Source organism: Mesoplodon mirus, assembly GCF_964341445.2.
Source record: "Mesoplodon mirus genome assembly, chromosome: 20".
NCBI lineage: Eukaryota > Metazoa > Chordata > Mammalia > Artiodactyla > Ziphiidae > Mesoplodon > Mesoplodon mirus.
The window spans coordinates 20,757,927-20,785,489 of NC_138996.1; the positions used below are offsets into that span (position 1 = coordinate 20,757,927).

Below are 27,563 nucleotides of genomic sequence, written 5' to 3' on the forward strand. Positions count from 1 at the left end.
AACATTTGAGATGAATCCTGAAGGATGAAGAAAAATTATTAAAAGAAAAATGTCATTCCTACCAGCTTTCTAGGTCAAAGCATTTAATTTCATATTTATTCATTTTTTAATCAAAAATGTTTTTTGCTCAAGCTATCAGATATCCATTATAGCCAGATAGGAAAGGCAGTATGGGATAGTGGTGGAGTGACATGGCTCTGGGTCAAGACTGGCTGAGCTTCTGTGCCAGCTCTGGCACATACAATTACTGTCTCTATTCTTTTTACTCATCTGAACAATGTGTAAGGAATGATTGTGTTAACATACATAACGCATTTAGAATAGTATTAATACTTCGTATATACTTAGGTTAGCTATTATTTCAACTTGTTTACTGACTTTGAAATATTCTGCACCACAGAATGAGTCTTGAATAACTTCAGAATCAATAGTAGAACTATACAAATTAAAGAATTTGATACAGAATAGTTCTATTTTGAAAGGTATATATATATATATATATATATATATATATATATATATATATAAAACATTTTCCACCCCTTTGATCTTAGGTAATTACAAAATTTCTTGACTTAATGTGTTGATTACTGAATATCAAAAGTGATTAATTGAAAAGGAATGCATGGCTTAATTATAAGTAAATTCTACCATCACATTTGCTAGATCTGCAAAAACTTAGCCATTTAATTGAAGCTAATATTAAATATGTAAAGTGTATAGACATTTTGGAACCTATGTCTTCTAAATTTTATTTTGAGTGTTAGAATCTGATAGGAGTGTCTATCTTATTTGAAATTAATGCACAGTAGAATAAAATTTTCACCTCTGTCCTATTCATTGTGTTTCACTAAGTGAATTTTAGAGTGTTCTCAAGCTGATTTCATCTAAATTCTTTTTTGTGATATGCTTGGTTAGTTCAACCAGCATCCATCCATCCATCCCTCCATCCATCCATTCACCTACCCACCCACCCATCTATACACCCATTCATCGACCCACACATTCATCCAACCAACCATTCATCCATCCAACCATTCATCCATCTGTCCAGCAAATATTTATTAACCATCTTCTATATGCAATGTAAATTTGTGGGACACTGGAAATAAGACACTAAACAAGATAAACAGAGCACTGCTAATGGCGTTTATAGCATATCAAGGAAGACCAACAATTAGGGAAATAATGACAATGAAGAGAATCTGGTCACTAGGAAGCAAACTAATTTCCCAAAAGGACCCTCTTTCCTGTCTAATAATAACCATTTTCTTTTGAATCACACGCTTCTCTTATGGACTCTGCGTGAAGCCTAGAAGGATTTGAGTGACATTTATGGAACACTATCAGGGTCTCATGTGGGTCGTGGGGCCATCCAACTGTTTCATTTGCAAGAGGCACTACACGAAGTAGAGACATCACGTTCATATGCAAAGAAGTGGGAAGTGGGAAGCTCACAGGGACTTGCCGCCGAAGGTTGGTTGGTGTGCCGGACGGAGAGGAGCTGGTGCTGAGAGCGTTCTCAATGTCCTGATCGAGCTGGTCCAGTTTCATGATCAGCAACAACATCGAGTCTAGCCTCACCCTATCTCGATCTTCTCTTATTTCCTGAGGAACAGAACATGTTGTTACTGAATCTGAAAGGCCATTTCTTGTAAAAAATAAAACGTTCTCTGTTCTTCAATGTGACAAAAAGGACACTGAATAATAGGCAGTCTTCTACTTAAGGGGGAAGGGAAGTTCTATTCTGTACCATCAATGTGCTCTTCATTGGAAAGATACTGACCACCTGCCAAGAAAGCATTTTACATGCATATTAAATATATATTTTCTAGAGCAAGGCACAATGAAAAGGAAGTATAACATCATATCAGTACTGATACTTACAATTTCCGATTAATTATTCTTGAGAAAAGTTGTATGTTTACTCTTCTTTTGTCGTAGTACAAATCAATTATAACATACTAATAATTGTTTGTGGGTTATACATTTAAGGATGCATACAAGATAATATTTTTGGATGAATATTTCTCAGTATAGTAAAACATAGGAAAAGAATCAAACAAGGCAGGATTGTTTAGTTTTGTTTTGTTTTTTTGCATGGGGCCATTAACTTACTGATGCTTCAAGCTATGTCATTGCCAGTATTTATTTTCAAGCTTCTTTTCTTTCACACACTTTTGAAAAAAGCCTCCACAATCGTATGAATAATGGTTACTTATTCTGAGCTCTCTATAATATAGACATATTTATGGAAATAGTTTTGTTTATAAAAATAACTAAAGCTTATTATTGACCATATAGAGTTATTTGGGCATGACTGTTCACTATTCTTGGGTGTTCAAATGAAGTCAGTTAGTATTAGAAAACTTTCAGACTTTCTGTAATGTGCAAGATATCAGGGTTGGGCAGAGTACTGGGTAACAAAACAAAACAAAACAAAACATGGAAAGTGCTGTAAGTTTCCTTAGAAGCATAATCTATTGAGGGATGTCACAGACTCGGGACCAGCCCTTTTGAGGCAAGTCATCATTTGTGACTCATGTTGCCCTTGCCATCTTCTCATCTGTCTGAGATATTTACCTGGGTGAAATCAGCTTTAAAATAACCATCAGTGGTGACCTCAGAGGGAAACTATACCATGATGGAAGCCTGAGGGGTGCAGGCACAAGGGAGTAATTTGGAGGCTTTGCTGAGGTGATGGGATTAGTAGTGGTATGAATGAGGTGACTGTCTGAATCAGATCTTTTGTTTTGGGCCTTTTACTTTTAATCACCCTAAATTCCCTAGTCACCATTAGGGGAGACCCCAAAGAACAAGGACTCGGGTAATTTCATGGATTCATCTAATGCTATAGATGAAATTAGATTAGCTAATATTAGTAATAATTATCTGTTAGTATTAATAGAAGACTGTTAATAATAATAATTATCTTTCACATGTCAAATAATTGGTTAATTAGATTAAGTTGGTCAAAAAATCATTAATTCAGCTAACACGGACAAGTCATTTGTGTAAGCTGAACTTGTGCTTGGTTTAAAGATTAATGTCAAATTGAAAGACCTAGTCCTGTTTCCACAAAGTCATTAATTTTGAGAATAAATTAAGAATTTCTTTGCATTATGTTAATTCCTTTAGGGTACTGTGCTATGATTATTTCTTCAATTTCCTTCCATCGTCCCTGCTGTCTAAAACATTTAATGAGGCTCTGACAGAGAATTACCGAACTTTTGTCATCATAAAGTCTTATTGTGCTTAAGAAGGGCCAGGATATTTGCAAACAGACCTGAACCTTACTATACATCATATTCCTCAATGCTACAGAACTTTGTTATATTTAAAAGAATGTTATTTATAGTAAAACCCTGCTTATACCTTAAAATAGAGTCCCAGAAATATTAGAGATTACTCAGTTTAATTCTCTTCTAAATAATCCAGTAAATGGAAGAATCTGCCTGAATAGAAGACTCAAAGTCCCCTTAATTACTCCCCCAATGTGTTTGCTTATATAATTTCCTTCTCTTTTAAACCAAAGTTGCGTTTGGCAAGATAATGTTCTTTGCATCTCTATACATATCCACGTATGTTTTTGTGTGATTGTCTTTCATTCCCCAGTAATAACATCCTCAAACACAAAGATGAAGTTTTTCTACCTGGCAGACACAGAGTCAAGTTCTACACTGCATACGTAATACATTTTCAGGAATAATAATAATAATAAAATCAACAGGAGCAAGTGAAATAACACTTCCCAAAGCCTTAGAAAATATATCTTGATATTTTTCCAGCTACCAAGTTAATGTTGGAAAAAACAGTATACCCTGCAGCTATCCTAGACCTATCAGTAGTAGCCTCAGAAATAATTTGTTTTTGAATTAACTAGATGCTGAGTTTGTGCTTTAAAAATTTTTGAAATCCATTGGCTGAGCATCAAATTATTTTAAATTATCTGCCCAAAGAATAAAACAAAACAGCCTTGGTCTAAGATATTTCTTTAGAGAAATAAGCCTATTGATTTTCCCTTTTCTTCATGGATGCTTCCTTATTCACCATCTATTACAACGTTCAGCCTGAAGTGTTAAGTACACAGACTCATATAGCAGGTTACACATTGGTTAAACGTCACAAAATTGAGTTGGCTACAAATCAGATGCTTTGGATAAATTTTTTGTCCTTGTTGTTAAAGCCCAAGTATGAATATTTCGCAAAGTTCTAACCTTTCATATGTCCATGGCTAAACTCCAGCGAATAGCTCATGCCTGAAAACAGAGCTGTGCATTTGCAGATTCTGGCGAGGTTGAACCCTACAGTGGAGCTTCCATTTCATGCTGTCACTATAGGCCAGGAAGAAGAACTTCTTAATAAGCGAAGCTGCCTTAGTTCTAGGTATTTCAGTAACTTAACCCCCTTAAATCAAAGCCAAGATGTGAAATTTTCTCCCCTCCCATCTTTCTTTCCTTCTTTCCTGCAGTCACAGCTATTCTGGGCCAAGCACTATGAAAGGGACAAAATGTTCATCAATGAACAAGAGATAGAAAATCTCTGCTGTCCTGAATATTAGAGTCAACATGAGAAGACAGATAATTAAAGTTAACAAATTCATAAATAAGATAGTTTCCGATAGGAACAAGTGTAAGAAGAAAATAAATAGGGTAATGAGGTAAACAGTAACTGCAGGGGGAGTGTCCCACCTTGTAGAGGGTGGTCAGAGAAGAAATGGGAGTAAACCATGATGGGGTGAAAAAAATGAGGTAGAGGAGAGAAAGATGGAGATAGAGATGGAGAGAGAGAAAGGGAGAGAGAGAGAGAGAGAGAAAGAGAAAGGGAAGGAAGGAAAGAAGGGAGGGAGGGAGGGAGGGAGGAGTAGTAGAATTGGGAAAGCAGAGTCCCAGGCAGGGTGAAGAGTGATACGAGGACACTGAGGTAAGAATGAGTTTGGTGAATAAGAGGATTTGAAAAAAAGGTTAGAGAAGCCAGGAGAGGGAAAGTGAGTGAGGGAGTGAGTGGGTGCTAGGACAAAATGAGGTTGAATATAAATAGGAGTCAAATTATATTCTGTCATGAAGGTCACTATAAAGAGGTCAATTTTATTCTTTGTGTGCTATGGGGCTATGGGCAGGATGTAAGCCAATGAGTGATTTACTGTGCTTTTTAAAACTTTTAGAGTTCTCACCACATATGGACAACCAAACATTTTTGGAACCTCACCATATTTTATGTCCAGCAATGCCACACGACTAATACACTCTGGTTTCCATTCTTTCCAGCATACAGAAACTATGTTTTGGAAGAACACCAACGACCACAATTTATTGCAAGACACCTTTGAAGCATCTGGTCCAATTCTTGACACTTTTATTTAACAATCATTCAAGATATGTTTATTGACCATCTACTACGTGCTATACATCATTTCATAGGCAGCAACCAATTTCATATTTGTACAGTTATAATTTTTAGAAATGTTATGGAGACAAATTTTGCCTTCCTCTAACTTCCCAGTTTCTCCCTCCAGAACCAGACAGCGTAAGTAGTGCCTATCCCATAAAACAACCTTTCAAATATTTGAAAAACTACGTTGTGCCCATTTTCTTCCTTTTCTAGGTAAATCATCCTCAGTTCCTTTACTTCTTTTTTTTTTTTTTTTTTCTTTTTTTTTTCTTTTTTTTTCTTTTTGCGGTACGCGGGCCTCTCACTGTTGTGGCCTCTCCCGTTGCGGAGCACAGGCTCCGGACGCGCAGGCCCAGCGGCCATGGCTCACGGGCCCAGCCGCTCCGCGGCATATGGGATCCTCCCAGACCGGGGCACGAACCCGTGTCCCCTGCATCGGCAGGCGGACTCTCAACCACTGCGCCACCAGGGAGGCCCCTCCTTTACTTCTTATATGACATGTTTTCAAATCCTTATTAGTTCTGTTTACTCTTCTCTGGATATAACTGTCAATGACCCAATTAAAGGTTAGTATCAGGATTAAATATATTACTCTACATGTTCCCTGACCATGAAGACAGAGAAGGCAAGTATTTCCCCATGTTCTGTATACCGTCTTTAATGCAGCCTAAGAATTAATTGCCTGTTTAGAATATGAACAGGCTATTCTTAATGGGATAGCCACAATCTACTTTTTTAATGAGGAAAAGTATTTCGTTGGCTGTGACCTGACCTTGAGTCAACGATATGATATATGTCTCTTTTCCCCAGTATGTGTCTGTGTCCTGCTAAGAACAGAAACATCCTGTTGTCTTGAGACTATAACCAGCTGATGTCAGGTATAGATAATATATGTAGCTACCGTGGAAGAAATCTCCAGTTGTATCTTTTTCAAACACAAGTCAGTGGATATTTAGGCAAATTACGCAAGAAACTTCTTTTCAACTTGATTTGTTGTCAAAACCTAAAATGGCCAAGCCACGTGGTGTTCATTGGGCAATCCAAAAGATCTCCTTCTTTATTTCCAAGAGCTACTTAGTCCTGGTCAGTGAAGTCACTTTGATCACATGGTATCTGGGGGAGATAAACAGAGTTTTAGGGGGCTATTCTCTACAGGGATATAAACTGAAATCCTTTGAACCCGAGCCTCTATGCTCCTTCTTTCCTTCCATCTGAAGAATATAATTCTGACCCTCCTCTTTCTCCAGATGCTCTTTATTGAACAACATAGAACACAGCACAAACGGGGAGTGGGGAGGAACTGTACGTTACTGGACATTTCACAGACGGGGCAAACATGAGGTCCAGAGAAAAGGGTGCCTCCCTCAGAGACGCACGGGCTCTGCTTTTCTTATGCCAAGCATTTGGAAGAAAACCAAAAAATTCGGTTAAATACCCGGATGCTTCCAAATAGTAGATATTTGGCTCAGCAAATACAGCACGGCCTGAGTGTTCTGACTGTCAATGAGTTGTGGCATCTCATAGACAGGCGTAATAAAGTAAAGGCTAGGCCAGGAGTAGAACTAAGACTTCCTGATTCCTAATCCAAGGTTCTGGTCCGTACACTGTCTTTGATTCCATACACATCCTACTGCTCTTCTGGGCTGCTAATGCTCCTTGCTCACCCATAAAAGAAAGGGACCTTTTAGCAAAAAGCTTGGCTCAATTTCATTCTGAAATTATTTGATCTACAGCCAGCTGGACTAGTATGAAATCTCATATTAGTGTTATAAATTTCATTTGACAATAAATTCCTCATTCTAGACTTTCCTTTCTTAATATAATATCCTGCTTAAAGAACCAGAAAGTTATTAATCTGTGTTTCTTTAGAAGCAGTGAAGATTTTCATCTGAGGTGACCCACAGAAGCTAAAAATAATGTAATTATTTTATGTCAGAGTTTCTAGGCAAGTTAAATAAGTCAGCCTTAATTTTTATTTGGGTGCATTTTAAGATGAAATTGATGTAGACTGGTAATAAAGGTAATAAAAAAAACCCAGCTACCATCTTCCACTTGCCAGATATAGTCTGTTCAAACACAAAAATCTTTGTATATTATCTTTAATGAATAATAACATATGCAATATCTTTTTAATATTAGATGGTGGAGAGAGATAAATATTATCCTCACTTAAAGTTGCTACAAGGAATCTTTTAACTGACAGGTAAATTGTGGCTTTACATTAAGTGTTTATGTTCACTCCCTATTTATCTCCTTTCATTTAAAAGGCATGGGGAAGAAAACTGGTCTCTCCTTTGTTCAGTTTTTAAACTCCAATGAGGCTTCAAATGGAGCATTTCTTAGCTGGGACTTTGTAAATTGCCTAAGTCTCCTGAACGATTTAGAAGGACATTTATGCAGCTGGTCCTAAGGAGCGCCTAGAGTGGCAGGTGTAAACCGGGAGAGAGCTATGTGGGCAGCAGTTCCTTTCTGTCTAGTGGAATCTGAGGATGACTTCCTCCACTGGCTTTAAAGTCCCATTTTTGGCTGGGATATAATTTCTACCTAAGTAATTTGGTAAGCATTCTGAAACCAGTCTTCACTCTATGTACTAATATATTAAGTGACCTTGGATGTCAATCTACCTTGGATGCAGACTTAATACATTTATAGACACAAAGTCAGCCTTTCTGGGTTGGTTATTTCTCCTGTGTCATCATGCCTACATGATATCTGCAAATCCCTGCAGATTTTTTTCTTTTCATTTCTTTTTTCCTCCCTCCCTCCCTCCCTCCCTCCCTCCTTCCCTTCCCTTCCTTCCTTCCTTCCTTTAGCATTTCTCAGTAGTTCTTTGCTTGGGCTCATGTATTAAAGAAGACAGGACTTTTTCTGGTTTGAAAACATATGAAAAACATCTATTTAACATTAAAATTCCATAAGCTATTTTCAGGAATGTGATGGTCTTTCCTTAGGTGTGGATAACCAAGAAAGGCATAAGTAAAAATTTATTCCTTTTCCATAAAAATACATGACTTCATTTAGAAAGAGTCCTGTATTGACCTGGCTTCTGTCTACTTTTCTAGTTTTACCTCTCATCATTCTCCTTGATCCTGCTCAGTGTTCCTCAAATTCAATCATTCTGAGGACAACTATATATTTCCTAATGTTCTTCTTTAATTAGACAATTTTTACAGTCAAAAATGCATTTTTAGGATCTGATTATGGACATTTTTCCAAATAAGATATACAGATGGCCAACAGGCACATGAAAAGATGCTCCATATCACTAATTACCAGAGAAATGCAAATCAAAACAGCAATCAGATACCTCTTCACACCTGTCAGAATGGCTATTACAAAAAAGACAAGAAATAACAAGTGTTGGTGAGGATGTGGAGAAAAGGAAACCTTTGTACACTGTTGGTGGGTATGTCAATTGGTTGTAGCCACTGTGGAAAAGAGTATGTAGGTTCCTCAAAACATAAAGAAATTGAACTACCATATGATCCAGCCATCCCAGTTCTAGGTATTTATCTGAAGAAAACAAAAACACTAGCTGAAAAAGATAAATGTATCCCCATATTCACTGAAGCATTATTTACAATAACCAAGACATGGAAGCAAGCTAAACACCCAATAATGGATGAATGAATAAAGAAAATAAAGAAAATGAACAACAGAATATTATTCAGGCATAAAAAAAGAATGAAATCTTGCCATTTGTAACAACATGAATGGACCTTGATGGTATGATGCTAAGTGAACTAAATCAGAGAGAGAAAGAAAAATACCATATGATCTCACTTAAATGTGGAATCTAAAAAACAACAAAAAAAAGTTGAACTCATAGATACAGAGGACAGATTGGTGCTTGCCAGAGTCAGGTTGGTTGGAGAGTGGTGGGAAAAATGTGTGAAGGGGGTCAAAAGGTACAAACTTTCAGTTATAAAATAAATAAGTCATGGGATGTAATGTACAACATGGTGACTATAGTTAATAATAGTGTATTGTGTATTTGAAAGTTGCTAAGAGAATAGATCTTAAAAGTTCTCATCATAAAAAACCATAACTATCTGTAGTGCTGAATGTTAACTGGAATCAATGTGGTGATCATTTTACAATATATACAAATAGCAAATCATTACTGTGTACACCTGAAACTATATGTTATATGTCAATTATATCTCAATTGAAACAATGAATTTTTAATATATAAGTGCTGTATAAAATATAAGTGAAAATCTTATATTTTTCTAATGTGTATCAAATGCCAAAATTATCAAAATAAAAAATCCTTATACTATCTGATGTAATCTCACATAAACCACACTATATTTTAGAAAATACTGTACTAGAAGTACAGAACTTTTGGTTTCTCAAATATGCCATGTTCTCTCTCATTTGCAACTAGGATTACAAGATTTAGCAGACAAAAATTATATTTGAATTTCAGATAAATGCAAAATATATTTTTTAGTATGTGTCCCAAATATTCCATGGGATAATATTGCATGGGATATACTTATACTAAAAATGTTTTGTTGTTTATTTGAAATTCAAATGTAACTGGGAATCCTGTATTTTATCTGGCAACTCTATTTTTGACTCATGTAATAATGCTTCCTCTGCTTAACACGCCTCTCCCTTGCCTGGGCATATGAGAAGAAACTCCTTGGTTTCAAATTCCAATGCAGAGGTCTTTCACAAGGTTGTTTCCTTGAATGAATGAACATCAACTGCCTCTTAAATCACGTTATACAACTTCAAAGAATGTAAAATTTTTTTCTCAGTATCTTATTCAGTGTTATAATAATCCCAAGTAAATCTAAGACTTGCCACGTTTTTTTTTTTAGTAGCAAAATTAAATGTGAAAAATGCATAAGGCTGTGATATTTTTAGGATTACGAATTTATTTAAATTGTTAATGTTTGGTACTAAATCTTCCATGAGTGAGCAAAGTCAGAGTAAATTTTTTGCCACTGAATATTTTCTAACTACTAATTATGTGATGTGTGTTTGTGGCCTTTTTGACATTAATGAAGAGTCCTCACACTGAAGAAGTATGGGAACTATTTATCTAGCCCAATCCTCTCATTTTTTTCCGATGTGACAATAACCTTGGCAAATTAAGACTTAGTTAATGGCAGAACTGGAAAATCTGAGTCTCCTGGTTCAACTCAGCTTTGCTTCCTGTTAAACAGGTAGCCACTAACACTTTTAGTCCTATAAGGCACTTTCTTCAACTCTACAGGTGACCCCAAAGGTTATATTTGCCAAACAAATTCACATGCATTGAGAGATCTGGGCTGAATACACGTAGATTAAAAAATGGACTTAGTCACACATGAGCGGTATCTTCTTATTGTTATCAATCTATACATTTAGAAGACAAGTCATCCTATTAATGATTTGTTCCTTTCTTCCCCCTTCCTTCCCTCTCTCCCTCTGTCCCTCCCTTCTTTTTCTTTCTCTCTCCCTTTCCTTCCTTCCTTCCTTCTCTCCCTCCCTCCCTCCCTCTCTCCCTCTGTCCCTCCCTTCTTTTTCTTTCTCTCTCCCTTTCCTTCCTTCCTTCCTTCTCTCCCTCCCTCCCTCCCTTCTTTTTCTTTCTCTCTCCCTTTCCTTCCTTCCTTCCTTCTCTCCCTCCCTCCCTCCCTCTCTCCCTCTGTCCCTCCCTTCTTTTTCTTTCTCTCTCCCTTTCCTTCCTTCCTTCCTTCTATCCCTCCCTCCCTCCCTCCCTCTCTCCCACTGTCCCTCCCTTCTTTTTCTTTCTCTCTCCCTTTCCTTCCTTCCTTCCTTCTCTCCCTCCCTCCCTCCCTCTCTCCCTCTGTCCCTCCCTTCTTTTTCTTTCTCTCTCCCTTTCCTTCCTTCCTTCCTTCTCTCCCTCCCTCCCTCCCTCTCTCCCTCTGTCCCTCCCTTCTTTTTCTTTCTCTCTCCCTTTCCTTCCTTCCTTCCTTCCTTCCCTCCCTCCCTCCCTCCCTCTCTCCCTTCCCTCCTCCTTTTCCTTCTTTTTGTCTTTCTGTCAACAACAAACTCTACCAGTGGTTCTCAAATACTAGAGAGCAACAAACTCATCTGAAGAACTTTTTACACACAGAGAGCTGCTGACTTCGTAGGTCTGTGATGGAGACGGAGCATTACATTTTTAGCAAGTTCCCAGGTAATGCTGCTGTCGCTGCTGCTGCTGGGAGCCACACTTTGAGAACCTCTGACCACACACGGGAGAGCAAAAGTCCTCAATAGTGGCTGATTATAAGTACTCTTGTGTAGCTTCGAAAACTTCCACATGCTAAGGCTCCACCCACCAAATTCAGATTCAGTTGGTGTAGCACAGGACCAAGCTAGTGTGTTTTTTAAAAGTTCCACAGATGTATTCAAAGCATAGTGAGGGTTGAGGAACACGGAAATATATTACAGAGAGAGCCATTTCACGGCTTCAGACAAAAATTAGGACAATAAAAATTAGATTCTCTCCCAGAGTAATTCCACAATAAGAAATCCATCAATTCCCTATGGTAACAGATTAATAGAAAACATACAACAAAAAGTGTCAAAAAGGCACTTATAACATTGAAAACCTATTTCGGACCACTTGTTAGTAATTTGATAAATAGAACAACAACAATAAAAACTCTCTCAGGTAGCAAGTATTTGGAAGGCAACATTCTTAACTTGATTAGGAGTATCAGACAATAGAGTAAATATTAAGGAAAATGGTGAAACATTAGAAACACTCCTACAATATTAAGGAAAAGTAAGAATGCTTGTTATCACATATTCTATTCAACATTGTACTTGAGGTTCTGGCTGATACAGCAAAAACAATAGCAGCAACAACAAAACAGTGATTATATTACAAACGAAGAGAATTTGTGCCTTGAAAATCTCAGAGAATAATGTGATAATCTATTAGAACAACAACAACAAAAGGATTTGGCTCAACAAAGAAAAACACAGGAGCATTCTTGTGCACTGTCTTTAACCATTTAAAAAATGGAATAGAAAAAACAATCATAGAAACAAGAAAGACTATACAATATCTAGAAGTAACTGAATGAGAAATAATCAAGATCTTTTATGGAGAAAACCAAAAATGTCACCAAATGACCTAAAAGAATACTGAAAAAATGAGGAGCTATATGATTATTCTGAATAGGAAAATTCTTTCTAATATGCTTCACAGCTAATTTGTTGTGTATATTGTCTGTTTCCCCACTAGAATGTAGCAATCGTTGCTTGTTGTTCACTGATGTAACCCAAGAATCTAGAGCAGTGGTTGCATATTGCCACGTAATAAGGGTTTATTGAATGAATGAATGAATGAATGAATGAAATGTTGTCCTTCAATTAATTTATAAAACCATAGTAGTCTAACCCAAAACTCCCATGGGATTTTTTTTTTTTTTTTTTTTTTTGGCGGTACACGAGCTTCTCACTGTTGTGGCCTCTCCTGTTGCGGAGCACAGGCTCTGGACGTGCAGGCTCAGCGGCCATGGCTCACGGGCCTAGCCACTCCGCGGCATGTGGGATCTTCCGGACCGGGGCATGAACCCATGTCCCCTGCATCGGCAGGTGGACTCTCAGCCATTGCGCCACCAGGGAAGCCCTTCCATGGGATTTTTAATGGAACTTGGAAAGCTGATTCTTAAAGACCAAAAATAAAGATAAGGAAAAAATCCCAAAGGAAGCAGACAAAAAACCTTTTTTAATATGAATATCTTTAAACATATACAAAAACAGAGAAAGATAATATAATAAACGCTGTGTACCTATCAGCTTAAAGGCTGTCCTTATTTTGTCAATTTTACTTTATTTATCCATCCCTACTTAAAAAAACATATTTCACTCACAAATACTTACATACAATTAGCTGATTTTAAAATTCTCTTGCAAGAGGAAAGGAGTATTAATCATAAATATCTTAGAAACAAAACAAAATAAAACAGAACAATCAAAATATTCTATGAGACACGACAATGTATAATAACCTACAAATGAAAAGACTGATAAAAGTTAAAATACAACTAACAAACTGAGCAAAAATATTTGGATCATATATAATGAAGAATTAAGAAGTTATAAAAAGGCAGCCTGGGCTTCCCTGGTGGCGCAGTGGTTGAGAGTCCACCTGCCGATGCAGGGGACACAGGTTCATGCCCCGGTCCGGGAAGATCCCACATGCCGCGGAGCGGCTGGGCCCGTGAGCCATGGCTGCTGAGCCTGCGCATCCAGAGCCTGTGCTCCGCAATGGGAGAGGCCACAACAGTGAGAGGCCCGCGTACGGCAAAAAAAAAAAAAAAAAAAAGGCAACCTAGTAAAAATGGTCAAAGCATACAAAAAGGCTATTCACAGAAAAATTATAATGATTTAAAACCCTAAACTTCACTGGTAATCATAACAATGCAAATTAAGAATGAGAATTACTGTTTTTCATCTATCAGATTGTCAAAAAAGAAAAAAATATCTTGACCATGTCTTCAGAAATGTAAATTTCTGCCTTATTTGGAGGGCAGTTTAGCAGTATCTATTAAAATTAAAGTAGGAGTATCCTTCAACCTGGCAATCTAATTTTAGATACCTAGCCTAGAGAATTACTTGCATACATGCAAAAAGTTAGTATGCCCAATACTATTCATTAAAGAATTTTTTCCTAGTGGTCTAAGAACTGGAAATATCCTATGTGGCCATCAACAGAAAACTGTTTAATGTAATGGTACCATAATCCCTTAGATCACTACCCAGTAGCTACAAATATGAGGTAGATTCACATGCACTGACATAGCCACAATAACTTATCCACCACTTCAATTTGAGTTAGAAAACTGTTTCCCTTGGGAGGGATGCAGCCCCTGCCAAGGTTCACGGCTTAATGAATAAAACTCAGATTACCCATCAGCCCCCACTAAGTGCTTTAGTCTGGTGTCCTTGTGTAGGGCACAGCCTATACAAATGAACTTAGGGCCCTGCTACTTATAGGGAAAGTGCTCCAAGAGGGTTTGTTAAGTGGAGAAAGAAAGGTAAAGAACAACAGCCTAGAGCATGAAACCCTTTATGTACTGAATGAGCATGCACATGCACACACACACACACACACCCCAAAGTAAAATTCTGTATTTCTATATGCATACATATAGATGTGCAAAAAAAGATCTGGAAGGATACCCATACTGGAAAATGGGGTGTAGCTGGGAGGGGGCAAAGGGTAAATAAAAAAAAGTTTTGAAATAGATGAAAATGGAAACACAACATACTAAAACTTATGGAATGCAGCAAGAGTAATTCCAAGTGGGAAGATTATAGCAATAAATGCCTACATTAAGAAAAAAAGAAAGACCACAGAAAACAATCTAAATTTATATTTCAAAGAAAAATAAAAAGAACAAATTAAGCCCAAAGTTAGCAGAAGGAAAGAAATAATATAGATTAGAGCCGAAATAAATGAAATGGATACCAGAAAGACAACAGAAAAGTTCAACAAAAGTAAGAGTTGTTTTTTTGAAAACATAAACAAAAGTAACAAACTTTTAGCTAGAGGACTCGAATTAATAAAATTACAAATACAAAGGGTTATAAGAGACTACTATAGACAATTCTATATTAACAAATTAGATAGCTTAGAAAAAATGGTAAATTCCTATAAACATACAACTTACCAAGACAAAATCATGAAGTAATAGAAAATATGAACAGGCCAAGGAGCAAGGAGATGGCATCAGTAATCAAAATTCTCCCAACAAATAAAAGCCCAGACAAGATCGTTCCACTGGTGAATTCTACGAAATATTTGAAACCAATCCTTCTCAAATACTTCCAAAGAGTGAAGAGGAACAAACACTTCCAAAGACATCTTACAAGGCCAGCATTTGGTTGATACCAACGTCAAAAAAAGGACACTCCAAGGAAAGAAAATTGCAGGCCAATGTCTCTAATGAACATAGATGCAAAAATCCTCAATCAAATATTAGTAAACTGAATTCAAGAGCACATTAAAAGGGTTATATACCATGATTAAGTGGGATTTATCCCTGTGATGCAAGGATAGTTTAACATATGCAAATCAATAAATGTGATACACTACATTAACAGAATGAAGGATAAAAATCATATCATTTCAATAGACGCAGAAAAGGCATATGACAAAATTCAACACCCTTTCATGATAAAACCTCTCAACAAATCATGTTTAGAAGGAATGTACCTCAACATAATAAAGGCCATATATGACAAGCCCACAGCTAACGTCATATTTTGTGGTCAAGAGTTAAAAGCTTTTCCTCTAAGATTAGGAACAAGACAAGGGCGCCCACTCACGCCACTTCTATTTAGTGTAGTACTGGAAGTCCTAGCCACAAAAATTGGCAAGAAGAAGAAATAAAAGAAATGCATCCAAATCAGAAAGGAAGAAGTAAAATTATCTCTATTTGCAAGTGATATAACCTTATTTACAGAAAACCCTAAAGACTCCACCAAAAAAACCTGTTAGAACTAATACATGAATTCAGTAAAGTTGCAGGATAAAAAAATCAACATACAAAATCAGTTGTGTTTCTATATATTGACAACAAATTATCTGAAAGAGAAATTAAGAAAATTATCTCATTTACAATAGCATCAAAAACAATGAAATACTTAGAAATAAATTTAACCAAGGAGATGAAAAACCTGTTCACTGAAAAATATAAGACATTAATAAAAGTAATTGAAGAAGATATAAATAAATGCAAAGATATCCCATGCTCTTGGATTGGAAGAATTAATATTATAAAAATATCCATGCTACCCAAAGTGATCTACAAATTAAGTGCAATTCCTGTCAAAATTCCAGTGGCATTTCTCACAGAAATAGAACAATCCTAAAATTCATATGGAATCACAAAAGACCCTGAATAGCTAAAGCAATGTTGAGAAAGAAAAACAAAACTGGAGGTGTCATATGTCCTGATTTCAAACTGTATACCAAAGCTATAGTAATCAAAACAGTATGGTACTGACATAAAAATAGGCACAGAGACCAGCACAACACAATAGAGCCCCCAAATAATCCAATGAATATATGGTCAACTAATATTTGACAAGGTCACCAGGAACACACAATGGGGAAAAGACAGTCTTTTCAGTATAGCTGATTTCACAGAAACAGAGAATAGAACGGTGGTTGCCAGGGGCTGTGGGGAGGGGGAAATGGGGAAATGTAGATCAAAGTACATATATTTTCATTTATAAGAATAGTAATTTCTGAGACTCTAAGGTACAGCATGGTGACTATAGTTAATAATAAGTACTGTATACTTGAAAGTTGCTGAGAGTACACCTTAAGAATTCTCACCACACACACACACACACACACACACAAAAGAGTTAACTATGTGAGGTGATGGATATGTTAATTATCTTGATCTTGGTAATCATTCCACAATGTATATGAATATCAAATCATTGCATTGTATACTTTAAGTATATACAAATTATTTATCAATTGTTCCTCAGTAAAGTTGAAAAAAAAATCATGGATTTAGATCATTTACTTATAGCATAAGTATTTCATTGATCTCTTTTTGATGATTACTAATTTGAAAAGGAATAGCTAGTGAGTAGTAGCTCCCTTATATTATCAAGTATTTCATGCACATATAGCCTCCTCAATTAATTTTTAAAACCCACATGAGAAGAGATGGGGCCTCATGCTTCTCTGTAACCTTACCAAAGGATCTAGCCGAGAAATTGTCCATAGTAGGACTCAAAAGTATCTTTTGATTAATTAACAATTAGTTATCTACTAAGCCCCAATCTTTAGTGAGCATCCACATAATATTGTCAATCTCTAAAAATTAAAGATTCTACAGAGAGAAAGCATAAACAGCCACTATGGGAAATTTCCTTTTTAATTGAAGAGAACTTTTCAGATGCACTGATTAGAACATGTGTTGGCAGTAGAGTGGTTCATTGTTTGTGTCCTTACAAGACTTAGTGAAAACTCAAAAACCTCTTTGTGGTATAATATTTCTGAGGGAAAGGGACATTTGAAAAATAGCCTTTTGCTTCCAAAATATTGAGGTTACTCATCCTCCAATTCCCTGAGATCATTAAGACCTGTTTGTTTGCTTTTCTCTTGTGCATAAGGAAACCAAACAATGCCTTCTTCTTTCCCAATATGGCCATAACTCTTAACCCAAATTTCTGCCTAGGGAATCTCTCCCGCACACTGAAGAGGATTTTTATCTTGCTTGTTCTCCATATAAACCATGGGCCCATGAAAGGAACCCATAAGTTTCTATGGTTTTTAATTCAAATGGTCATATTCAATAATATGGGTCACCTGTGGCGTTGACTTGCACCTACTTCCTATAATGAATAGTAATTATTTAGCTACTTATTGTATAAACACAAATAAGCACAAAGTAGAATGTGACCGATAAAGCTTGTGAGTTAAAGAATAATATTAAATAGCATTTGAAAATGGGATTTAGGTTTGCTTAAAATATTATAGTTTGAGGTATATATATATATATATATATATATATATATATATATATATATATATATATAGTGTACGTATCTAATGAGGGTTGAACCAATGAATAAAAGTAACTTTCTGTGTTTTCAAAAGGTGGGGTTTAAGACAATATAGTATCACTCTTCTCAGAAGCCCAAGGGAGATGGACTAGTACTTAGTGATAAAAATCTGTTATTTTCATGGTAAAATTATGAAAGAGACCACAGAGTTGTAATTTAGAGCTGGAAAGGATTTCAGATGTTTGTAGCTTTTTTACCAATGAAAAAATTATCTAAGATTAGTAAATCAAGAAACAATTGGCTTGTTAGGTTTTGACTGCAAGAGAGGGTAGTTGTAGAGAAGTTGTATAAAATATATACCCTAGAAAACTACACACGATTAATGTACACATTAGTTGACAAATGGGTATGGTAGCCAATGTGAATCTCTTCTTTTTGAGTGTTTTAAGTTACTCTTGGAGAAAGTTTGGCCCATCTCTCCTTCTTTAGTCTGGGTTTCAGGGAGGGGGCTGCATAAAATTGTCCCCATATTGAACAACTATTAGATCAACAACACTGTGTTGCATACAAGAGATAGAACAAATCTTCTCTTCATTTAAGAAGTTTATATTACACCTAGCAGACTGCCATGCAAACAAGCAGCCAAAACAAAATGGGATGAGTATGAGTTTAGCGCTAGAGCAAAGTGCTATTAAAGCAAAAAAAATAAAAATAAAGAAGAGATTCTGTTTGGGTGATATGGGGTCAGCTTCATAGAGAAAGCAACAATTAAACTGAGCCTTAAAACTGAATAAGACTCGGAGGGATGGAGGGCATGGAAGTGCCAGGAGTTCTGGGAATATCATAGGACATGAAACATGTTTGAAAAATAGATTTGCATTGATTGAGTTGAGGCATGAGAGACTAGCTCTGGCTAAAGGCTTGTGCAAAGCACCGTGAAAGATAAACTAAATGCACAGAAAGCAGTTGACTTGAACGCCACAGGTTTGTCCTGTCCCTCAAGCTTACCATGCATGTACCTTTCTATTTTTTCTCTTCACCCACCAACTTCCCTTTTCCAGGTCTCCGTTATGATATTTTTACAAGGTAAATAATTGTAAAGTACAAAAAGCAAATGATCTCTTTCTACTCTCTCTGAAATCCCCATTGCCTCATGGTGTCATCTCTGTCTGCGGTTTCTAGGGGCACAATATATTTCCCCTATTTGTTTCAAGATGAACCTAAATTTACCAGTGAAGTGATTTGCAGAAGTAGATCTGTTTTATAAGCAGGTGAGGAGGGGCCCCTGCTAGGTCGGTAAAGTTTCACCTCACTGTTCTTTGGTAACAGTTGAGACCTAGTATAAAGCATTAAAATATTTTTTTACATTTACCAAATTTCCAGGCATTTCTTAAACATTCTGTCGTTATTTAATCAGAAATGGCATTTCCAGAGAATTTCTGCTTTGGTTTATGTCATTATTCAATTTGATAAAATTCTATTCAAATTTTATTTAACCACAGATGTTTGCTGATGAATAAATGGTCATATACGTGAGAAAGCATAGATCTTTTAGTAGAACCTGGCACCATTACTGATAAAATAATTTGAAGTACATATTTTTCTACTGTGAGCAAGTTAAAGAAAGGACTGGATGTTTTTATTCTAAATGTCTCCTTCTGGATTTGAAAGCGTTGATCCTTACAGACTTAGAAAGTCCAACCAAGGGGAAAATAAGAATTATGATCTCATTATTTTTAAGATTGTTATTTGCTGAGCAGAATATAACCCAAATGTGAATTTTAGAATGTCTATAAAAATAGGAAGTAAATGATCTTAAGAAATGTCTTTATTCCATATAATAGGATTTTAAGGTGGGTATTTCCTTATGTTATTGAAAATAGAAACACATCAATACTCTTCTGGCTGACGGTTCTCACAAATTTTGCAAATTAAAACAACACAACTCATTGTCCTAACTGGAAAAGATAACAGTAATGGTAAAAAAAAAAAATCAGATCTACATTTTTTGCCTTAAGATGTTTCTTGTGCTCTTGGTCAGAAATTAGTTATTTAATAGAACTGACATCCTTGAACAAGTATTTATAACAGCTTCTGCATTTAGTAACAAAGTGTGCCAATGCATATTGAATATAAATGGCTGTAAATATGATAATATTTACATACTATCATAATATTAATTGCTAAATTTTGTGAGGAAGTGAGTAGTAAGAATTCTATGAACTTTCTCACATACCATGTCGCTAGGAATATTGTCTTAAAAGCCCTCCAAGCATTTAGATGGCTCTTTCTGAGCTCCTAGGACACAACGTGCAGTAAAAGAAGAACGGTTAGGAAGAAAGAGCCACTATCTCTAAGGGAAATATGCAAGCTCCACAGATGCACACATCAAGCTGCTGTTTCCCACACACCCCACGGCTCCTCTTGAGCACAGGAAGGGAAAGAAAAATCCTCTAAAAAATTAACCACATGTTAGTATTGAAACGTTGCCAGGAACGCAGACGACCCTAGAGGGTTTGTTGCAAATCAATATTGATGGAGCCGTGTGGGGGGTCAAGAGAGTGGCACATCTTGCTCTCCGAGTTCACAGGACAGAGTATTTTTATTCAGCCAGAGAGGAAAACTCAGAAAACAGACAAACAGTGGTGGGAACGACAGAAGCAGCACTAACACTCTGTCTGACATCTTTAGATTAATGTACAGTGAGTAGGTGGGTCACTATCTCAATCGATCTCTGATTTGTACAATCCCTGGGGGGCAGAGGGTTCTTTTTCAGCAGAAGGTGACTTGGGGTATGACAAAGCCCTCCTGGTGATTGAGAAATCGGATTTTGCTGGAATTTCCGATGTATCGGATCAATATCATTATTATACTGGATTGTAGCAAAAATATGTCACATTGGCATGGGCAAACTAATTGTAGTTTAATACATGTTAAGCAAAAAGAAGCTACCCCACACACCCCAAAACACCTAAAAACTATTTCTCCCCCCTTTTTTGAATGGACCAATCTGTATACAATCTGTATACAGATGTCTACGCTTAATATTCCAAGTAATTGTGAAGTAACAGTCATTTTTTCCACATAAAGTAATTGCAGGCATTATGTACAGACTTCTAACATAAAGCTGGCAAGCAGCAGACGCTCAAAAAATTTCTTTTCCCTTCTTTTCTGAGCCTCAGTAGCATTTTCTAAATCACACACGGCGATGCAGGTGCGAAGGGTTTTTATTCGTAGTATTAGCAACAATTGCAGTAGTAAGTACATACTAATAGGTTCCAGTCACTTGGACACTCCTGCATTGTAATACATACTTTCTTTTTATAGCTCAGATATAATTCTTCTGACTCACTCTCTACATTCAAGTAAACCTGGTGCTTAAGCCTCTGTGCTTCATTCTCTCACTCTGCACCATCTTTGTTCTGAGGATCACAGAATTTAAAGCTTGAAGGAGAACTTGAGACCATTTAGATTATCTTTATCGTTAAACAGTTATGACAACTGAGGCCCAGGAGAGGGTTAGTCAGGACAAGTCTGATCCAGAAATCAGTCCTTACTCCTCCCAGATGTGTTCCACCACTTTCCTATGTACTTCGTATCTCAGAGGGACTCCTGACTTTACAGTGCCATGGCCTTATTTTACATATAATTTTTCCTTCTCTTTAAAAATTGCCTACGTTTCTCTCTCACCCTAGGATTTCCTCCAATTCTCCCTGCCGTCATTAGAACTTCTCAAGATTACTTACAGTGAGACCTTACTGAAAAGTTTCTTGTCACGTGGGCTTTTCTTAATGTTGTCCAGTGTTAGCCTATAACTTGCCACCTCTAAGGCCTTTGTCTGATGCAGATGTGGCCCAAACTTTAATCTGTATTTTGGGACTTCCTGCTCTTTGCTTTGATTCCACGCTCTTGCACTGTCCTGACACTGGACTGTTCTGTTCTGTGCTCTGGTTTCCCACACAAGGACAGCCAGTTCAGCTCCCAAGAATCACTCTACTCTTCGCTCATTTCTTCTTTCCTTGAATTTGTATCACTAGTCTAGTGAGTGCAATATGATTTCACACCAGTTCTTTCTAATCGTACAGAATGAGATTTTTTTTTAACATGTGAAGATGAGAAAAATCTTAATCTGTTTCTCTGTCAGCTTGAAATTGATGCTGCTCTTCAGCTCAGAGTTGACCTCGTTTCCTACTTTGTGTGGAAAATCCTATTCGTTCTCCAGGGCATAATTTATTAGTTGTCCTCTCTATGACTCCTTTCCTATTCCCTTTTCCCCCAGGATTAATCAACCCTTTTGCCTTGCACTCATAGGCCCCTTGTTCTCTTATAGTCATTTTTGTCTATTTTCTTGAAAAATTTGTGAGCTCCTAGGGTCAACAAAAAAAAATCTTGTTCCTTTAAATTGTATGGTTCTCTTTAGGGCCTTTTACAATTTCTACCTTTTCTAGAAAACAAACTCTTAATCCTTTATTAGACTGAAGCTCTTAGATGCAGGAATAATGTCTTCTTATTCCTTTCACCTCTCACTGTATCTAATAAAATGGTGAGCACACAGTGGTCACTAGATATACTGACTGCTTGACCATTTGGCCAGAAATCTCGTATCAGAGTTCTCAGTTTGGTCTTAGAGAGACAAAACCCTCTGTACAAATGGATTTGGGAACAAGGGAAGGGCCTGGTTAAAATTTAGGGCCCAGGAAGAAAGGAATTTAGTTTTTCTTATTAGTCTTTTAATCTCAGCATTCCTAGGTCTTTGCGTGGATGTGTGCTGGTGTAGAAAGATAATGTAGCAAAAGAGAACAAAGGAATGGAAGTTAGAAATACATTCACTGGGTCCACTGGAGTCTTGGGATAAGAAAACACGTCATTGGCAAGAGATGCTGTGTGCTCTACTGTAATCGTAACTGGGTTTCAAGTACATACGTGGGCCTAGCTTAATGTTCCCCAAACTGATATTTGAGGATTTTAGCAGGGACTTTTCATTTGAGATATAAATAGTTCTGACTTGAGAAAAATGTTTGAATAAACAAATACATTTGTGAAATTCTCTTTTCTGTGATATTTATTTCCTATAATTGTTTACTGAAGCATTATAATGTTCATTAGCATATTGAAAGCTTTGAGAATTCCTCAAGTAAATAAAATTATTTAGCTTTATTTCTCAAACATATCTGAGCATGGCATCCATTTATCCATCCATTTGTTTTTCACAGAACACTAGTTTGAGGAATGCTGGCCCAACTACTCCAGGGTGATTTGAGTTCGGAAGAAAAGATACTCCCTGGGAGATTGTAGGTCACCCCTTCTCCATCTGTTGGGTCTCTGAGAGGTAAGAATTAAGTTGTCCAAGACAAACGCTCTCTGGAGACTGGCTACAGCTAATGTTGAAGTAAATCAATTTTAATAAAGTGCTGTTTCTCAAACTTTAATGGACATACACATAACCTGGAGATTTTGTTAAAATGCAGGTTCTGATTTAGTAGGCCTGGGCTGGGGCCCGAGATTCTGAATTTCTAATAAACTCCAAGGTGATACTCATTATGTTAGTCCTGAAAAATCCCTTTGAGTAGCAAGGCAGTAGAGTGTTGAGATGGTAGATAAGGTCTGGGAGCCACTGTGCTATCATGGACCCTAGCCCCATTAAGATTCCAGGGAAAGGGTTGGTGCCCCCCAAGCAAGGAATGCTGGAATGGCAGAACAGGGCTTGAGGCCAAGGTTCTGCAATGGCATATGGCTATTTTGTTCCAGTTCTGACTTTCTCAGAATCTGATGTCCGTTCCAAGGTATTGTTCTTGAGTGTGATGGGCAGTGGTGCCACTCCTGTCTGTTTGTTCCCCAATATCTGCCATTCTAGAAAGTCTATGAGTGTTCTGCCTGGCTTCTGTCTGACAGTCTTTGAGTACAAATTTTCTGAGTAGAGACAAAGAGAAATTGGGAAGTTTAGGAAATTAGGAAATAAGTTAGGAAGGAATTATTCATATTGTTCTTCAAAAGGTCCTCCATAGAATCATCCTAAACCATCAATTCAAACTCATTTTCTCCTTTTCCTCAATCCAGAGCTTTTAGACCCATTTAGTCTAGTCTCTTCCTTAGCCTACTCACATGCCATACTAAGTTCCTCCTTCATGCAAGGACACAGGCTGTCCATCCATGTTTTCCTTTTCTTTCTAATTCTTACTCAAATGAGAGCCTAGCTCAAGTTCTGCTTTCTTCATAAAGCCTCTCCTAATCACCCCAAAGCACGTTCTACAGAACATAACCAGCACTACTGCTCTTCATTTGCTATTTTAACATTTTTGGCTCACAGTCACACTTGGGGTTCTTTCAGAACAGGGTACCTCTTATTATTTTGTAAATTTTAATTTTACTTTCTCATTTTCTGCTTTTCTAGCCTCTTGCGTTTTCTATTTTCATGCTTGTGGGCAGAAAGAAAACTTCTCTAAGCACTTGGTTATCTCACATGTGAAATACAAACGTTGGACTAATCCGTGGTTTTCAAATACTTTGGAGACACAGAACCATTTCTTCCAGGAATATATTACATAGTAACCCAATATATGGAAGAGATCAAAGTAGACCCTGGTAGGGCTGCAAGGCAACATAGTGGGGTGAGGAAGGCAGAGACTTTCCTCTTGCATATCCCTCTACTCTTTGTAGAGTCTCTGTCTAATCATAAAGTCGTACAGAAATCCAGAAAACCACTGGATTCAATGATCTCCAAGGTTTTTTAAGACTTTAAAGATTTTGAATTTAATCATCAGAGGAACTTTAGTGGTTTATGCTAAAATGGACAAACACATCATGACAAATAAATAAAATCATAAAATAAATCCATACCCCATAATGATTTTTAAGGTGTGGTTCACTGAACACCTGCATCAGAACCACTGTGATGTCTGTTAGAGATGCCAGATCATTGGTCCCCTTTGAGTCCAACTGATTCATAGTGGGTGAGACTTGGACATTTGCAGTTTACCAAGTCCCCTAGGTGATTTGTATGAATATGGAGGTTTGAAAACCAATGATGAAAACCAACCAGAATAGTGATTTTAAACAACGGTGCACATAAGGATCAACTATTACGTTTTGTAAAATGTAAGTATCTGGCTACTCCTACCGTAAGTTCTGATTTAATACATTTTGGATGAGTTCCAGGCATCTGTACTTTTAAAAAACTTTCAGAAGTGATTTTCTGTATACCTCTGAGAACCAGGGTTCTCAAAGAGAGGTAAAATACCAAAAGCTGAGATGTACACAGGTGCTGTCATTATGCAGCAAGTTTAGCTTTGAGCTTCCTACTAGTTAAAGCAAAAAAAGAGAAAGTTTTATTTTATGTATCCTTTTGCCACGCTCATTGCAGTGCAGAGCATAAAGTAACGCTCAATAAGTATATTTTTATTTATTGGAAGAACTCGTGCATTTCTTTTTTGGTGCCTCTTATTGAGGTGGTAAGACCTATAGATTTAAAAAAATATTCTACTTGCTCAAAAAGGCACATGAAAATATTGTCAGCTAAGTATAACTCTAAGAATACCAAAATATTTGTTTGAAAAATATGCTGATAATTAATAATGCCTAAGTACTTTTATTAATTATTGGGAAACACAAAATCCAAAGGTTAAATCCCCATTTGTTTTTGATAACTTTCATTTTTACTTATACATGCCATACTTAAATGCTACCTGATACCTACATGAGCATCTAAGTGGTTCTCAACTTGGACTAAACATTTTTTTTTAAAGCCTAATGATACCCAGGTCACACTCCTGAATAATTATATCAGGATCTCTGAGGGTGGGACCTACCTCCAGTATTTTATACAGCTCTCTCAGGAATTCCAATGTGAAGCCAAGGTTCCAGCTTTAACCAATAGTTCTCATATTAGAGAATGCATAAAAGTTACCTGAGGGTTTATTGGAAATGAAAATTCCCCTCTCTCCTACAACTGAGATTCTGATCCAGTAGGTTTATCTGAAAATTTAGATGTAATTGTGCTGCAAGTGGTATTTGAGAAACCAAAGCCCATGAAAAAGAATCAAACAAATTCTAAAAAGAAATCTAAAAGTAAACGCTGGCATAGGAAGTAAAAATGTGCTCTATTAGTTCCAATGCTGTTTAATTACCCTTTACCAGTGGACATGATTGGAGACCTCTAATCTGTGATAGATGCTAGGCCACAATTACACATTTGAGTCCTGGAAGCTTTTCACTTACCCACTAACTGTGCAGCAGGAGACACACTTAAAGACAACAGACCACTGAGACACCTTAAGTCAATCTTCTGAAGAATGATTTTTAGTTATATTTTGAGGTGCTGCTCACTGTTTTTTTCTCTGCTGAAATTTGGAAGGTATAAAGTAGAGGTTCAACTTGGAAATGCACCTTCTGAATTAAATAAAAAATTTGGAAAATTACCTGAAATATTTTGACTTATGAAATTTGGCAATTGATTTTAAAAACTCTATACAGTGGGAGGGCTGAAAAGAATCAATGTTATATTGCTTAATATATAAATTCTCTATATAAATTCTCAATCTTAAAACTAAATATTAAACAGAATTTTATAAACCACTAGATTTTTTGTGAAATGTATTTTATGGCCATTAAATTACCAACAATTGGTTATATTATGGATAAATAGTTACTAAGATAGAAAAATTCACAATATATTTTGATACTTAAAAGCATTAAAACATGGCATGTGCAGGTAACTGTCATCATATCTAGTTGCATGAAGGACACTGATAAATTAAAAAAATAAGAATGAATAGACAACAAATGAGGATAAGCTACAAAATCCTCAACATGAGGATAAACTCTAATATCCTCTAAGATCCACAATTGTTTCTTCCATGTCAGTCAAGCGAGGGTTGATTCGGCTATGGCATTAGTTTGAGTCCCTCACAGAAATACTACTCAAACTAGTTGAAGTAAAAAGGAAATGTTTTGGGGATATCAGTAAGAGGTCCAGGAGGTGGATGCAGGGATGCAGGCACAGATGCATTTAGGAATCTACCAAAGTTTGTGTGTTTTTTTTTAATCTTTCTATATTGAGTTTTTTTAAAACCTAGTTTTTATTTTATATTAGAGGATAGTTGATTTACAATGTTGGGTTAGTTTCAGGTGTAGAGCAAAGTGATTTAGTCATACATATACACACATCCATTCTCCCTCAGATTCCCTTCCCATACAGGTTATTACAGAATAGTGAGTAGAATTCCCTGTGCTACACAGTAGGTCCTTGTTGATTATCTATTTTATATATAGTAGTGTATATATGTTAATCCCAAACTCCTAATTTATCCCTCTCCCAACCTTTCCCTTTTGGTAATCATAAGTTTGTTTTCGAAGTCTGTGAGGCAGTTTCTGCTTTGTAAATAAGTTCATTTGCGTCATTTTTTAGGGAATACCAAAGTCATCACAACTCTGTCTCCCTTGTCTCTGTGATGTCTTCATTTCCAGGCAAGTTTTCTCAATGTGATACCAAACATGGCCACCTGGGGCTCAAGACTTTATTTGAGCTCAAGATACTTTCAAGATAATCTTTCTTAGAAAAAGTACTCTCAGAAAACAAAACAAAGCAAAACAAAACGGGATAACTGTGGCCAGGGGGATAATTTATGGCTGGCCAGAATGGGTGACATGCTTACTCATGTCTAGGGCTTGGGATAGAGAGTCGTGGG

At 36.6% G+C, this 27,563-nt stretch overlaps 1 protein-coding gene across 3 annotated transcripts in view; it reads right to left on the bottom strand.

Annotated features, from left to right (window-relative positions):
- Positions 1–27,563, bottom strand: part of DLC1 (DLC1 Rho GTPase activating protein) — a 412,196-nt gene that overhangs the window by 310,556 nt on the left and 74,077 nt on the right. For all 3 annotated transcript variants that reach the window (XM_082608637.1, XM_082608638.1, XM_082608636.1), the window contains one exon: positions 1,459–1,608. In XM_082608637.1, coding sequence (XP_082464763.1) covers positions 1,459–1,608 — 150 coding nt within the window. The remainder of the gene's footprint in view (positions 1–1,458; positions 1,609–27,563) is intronic.